Source organism: Charadrius vociferus, unplaced genomic scaffold (genome assembly GCF_000708025.1).
Source record: "Charadrius vociferus isolate BGI_N301 unplaced genomic scaffold, ASM70802v2 scaffold698, whole genome shotgun sequence".
NCBI classification, from domain to species: Eukaryota; Metazoa; Chordata; class Aves; order Charadriiformes; family Charadriidae; genus Charadrius; species Charadrius vociferus.
Window position 1 is genome coordinate 472 of NW_009649598.1, and position 3216 is coordinate 3687.

Here is a 3216-nt window from a genome sequence, read left to right on the forward strand (position 1 = left end):
GCCCTGGGTGACACAAAAGGGAAAGCAGGGCAGGGACAGAGGTGGCCAGTCCCAGCGGCTACGAAGCAGGGTCTGATTAGTGGAGTGACAGGACTGACAGTGTCTCCCAGTTTAGACTGATGCTCTTACTCACCATTGGGATGTGCCAGTCACATTATAACAACAAAACAGCATGCATAAATCATTAGTCAGTGTTTCTGAAGTGCTCTGATATCTTTTGTTCCCAAGTTGCTTGAGAAAATCTGCAGTAAGCACTTTTTTTCCCACGGGAACCCCCAAAAGACATTTTGTAATTTGGAGAGCATTTAAATCACAATGTTATTAAGTACAAAGTAACGCTACCAAGCGGAGAGAGGAAATAGAGGACTTTGATGTGGAAAGGGTTTGTTGCCCCGAGACAGAGTAATGAGCCACAACTTGCCCTGACTTGCAGACTTTGTGGTAAAACGTAAATCTAGGCAAAGAAGTCACCCCCAAGCTGGGAGATGTGGACTGCAGTAATTCACTTTCTATTCCTGGAGAGTGTCTTTTTTCTTCCCTTGAAATAAACGTAGGGCAGTTTTGTTGGGGGAAACAGTCACTTTAGCCAGCTGTTGTTTCCGATTGTCTCCCCAGACACAACTCCTCCCAACCTGCAACAATACCTTGGGGGGGGACCAAACAAAAAAAAAAAACCAACCCAGAAACCTAAACACAATTCCTTTGTCACCTGAAGAGAAAAGGAAAATATCAGAGTGAAGCTATATTACAAGAAGAAACATTTACCTTAGGCACTGCAGGGATTAAGATGAGGTATTTCAGTTCTGAGGGTGTTCTCAGGGATGACAAAGAAAACGGGCTGTAAAATGCCTTGGACGCAGGTAAAAACCTAAAATTTGGAATAAAAGATACTGACAGTCCTCTGAAAAAGCACAAAAAAAGGGTAAATAATCACAAACATACCTATAATTTTTCCTGGGAAGTATAGTTTTAAATAATGACATATTTTCACCTGGCATACAGCAAGTGTGACAGTTTATACTAACAGAGGATTTGATCAAGAATGTTGAAAGGATTTTTTAATGAAAAAAAAAAAAGAAGAGCTACATTAACATTGACCCATGACTTCCAGTGGCACAACCATGATCTAATTAAATTAATGGCATGCACCACCTTGTTTCCTGCACATTAAAGCATTTGTGATTGTGTAACACAGAGGTGTCTAAATCACTCACACATTTTCATACATTAGCACAACACCAGACATTAGCTGGGTTGAACACCAACTAATGAATGTCTCTGATATCATTACAAAGCACTTTTTTCTCCAGAAGCCTCAGAACATACTTGATAAGAGTTAACGCCCGCAACATCTAACAAAATCCCTTTATCTGCTGCTTTGATTTTTCCTCAAAATTGTTACCTGGTTTGGTGGATCATGGGCAGGGGTGGGACTTCATATGTTTCTGGATGGTGATTTCTTTGACTTCCTAGCTCAAATCACTGTCAGCACAACTGTGGACCCCTTTAAAGGTGAATTTCAATTCCCATTTCAACTCTTCTAATGAAACAAAATGATTTTCACGTAGGATTGAGTTGCGACTCAAAAGACTGTTCCTCTCAATGGAAAGCTGTTGGGGAATTGTCATGCTTATTGTACAATCCCAGCTCATATTCATGACCACTTGAAACCCACCTTAGGTCAACGAGGTCTGTCTAAGTTAGGGATGGAAAAGACAAATTCCTGGGTAGTCCTAGGATAAGCTGTGTTCTCTCTCCAATTAATTTACCAGATAAATTCAAAGGGCTGTTAAGGAAAAATGTACATGTCAGCCAAAGATGAGTCTTACAAAACCTCTGAGCAGACAAACTTATGACAACTTTGTAAAGGGAGAAGTAACATGTGCAGTCAGCTTAATGCACGTGGTAATTCCAGTGAGGTCACTATAATGATACCAGGAATTACACTAGCCAATTAAGACCCAAGATTAAAGAAATCAGGATGGTGTAACATGGACATCACACAGTGTGAGAATTTGAATAAAAATCACAACCATGATAAACACACAACTTTCATCACTCAAAGCTGTTAGTCAGCCAAACGCAACCCCCAGCACCAAGCAAGTTTCAAATCCCGTCGGAAGGCCGAGAAACCCTATATAAGCTGCAGCCCCTGAGTTCATCCAGACACTTCCTTTGGCTCATTCGCCTTGCTGAGCTTAGTGAGTATGGGTTTTTTTTATTTCTTTCTATATTCTTAATTGGAACCTCTATCAGAGTAGGTAAAGAAGATTCATATAGGTACGCTTAGATTTTGAGCAGCATTAGATTGTCTCTGTCTGTAACTGCTCTTAGGGAAAACAGTGGGAAATGCAGGGTTTGAGTTTGGGGTTTGACTGGGTGTGAGTGCAGAAACCCTGAAAAACTGAGTGTTCTGAGCCAAATAGAAGCTTAAAAATCACTGATGAAAACACTGTTATTTCAGATAATTATTTTAATATTTCATAAAATTTTAGATAAACATATAAGATTCTGCTATAAATGTACAAGGGTCCGCTTTCCCACTTCAGGGAACTCTGTGGTAGATGACACTGAGGTTCTTAAATTGTTCTTCAGGACATGTGTTTGCATGAACTCTAAGACACATCCATGCAAGACCAGAAGAAAGATCCATCTGGGGGGTCTGGTCATTCCTGGGGTGGACTTTATACAGTCAGAATAATTGCCTCTAGGTGCTCAGCTAGCGTTAATCAAGTTCATCAAACCTGACAAAAAGCATACACTATAGCACAGGAAAGAACAACATAGCAATATCACTCCTATAAGCATTATGAGATTTATCTCATAAATCTTCTGCCTTTTTTTTAGCCTTTTCCATCTCTACCTGTTGCTAACCAATCTCCAACCCTGCAAGATGTCTTGCTACGACCTGTGCCCACCAAAGACCAGCGTGGCCGTCCCGCAGCCCATCGCCGAGAGCTGCAACGAGCTGTGCGCCCGCCAGTGCCCCGACTCCACGGCCTTCATCCAGCCGCCCCCCGTGGTGGTCACCTTCCCCGGCCCCATCCTCAGCTCCTTCCCCCAGCAAGCCGTGGTGGGCTCGTCCGGAGCCCCCGCCTTTGGGGGCTCCCTGGGGCTGGGGGGCCTCTACGGGGCCGGGGCCACGCAGGGCTCGGGGGGCCTCTGCACCTTTGGCAGACCCTACGCTGCTCCCGCCTGCAGCCCTTGCGTCCTGCC

General features: G+C 43.4%; 1 protein-coding gene across 1 annotated transcript in view; it reads left to right on the forward strand.

Moving 5' to 3' along the window:
• The first annotated feature begins 2893 nt into the window (after positions 1–2893).
• Positions 2894–3216, forward strand: part of LOC104291228 (scale keratin-like) — a 1122-nt gene continuing 799 nt past the window's right edge. The window contains exon 1 of the mRNA XM_009890438.1: positions 2894–3185. Coding sequence (XP_009888740.1) covers positions 2894–3185 — 292 coding nt within the window. The remainder of the gene's footprint in view (positions 3186–3216) is intronic.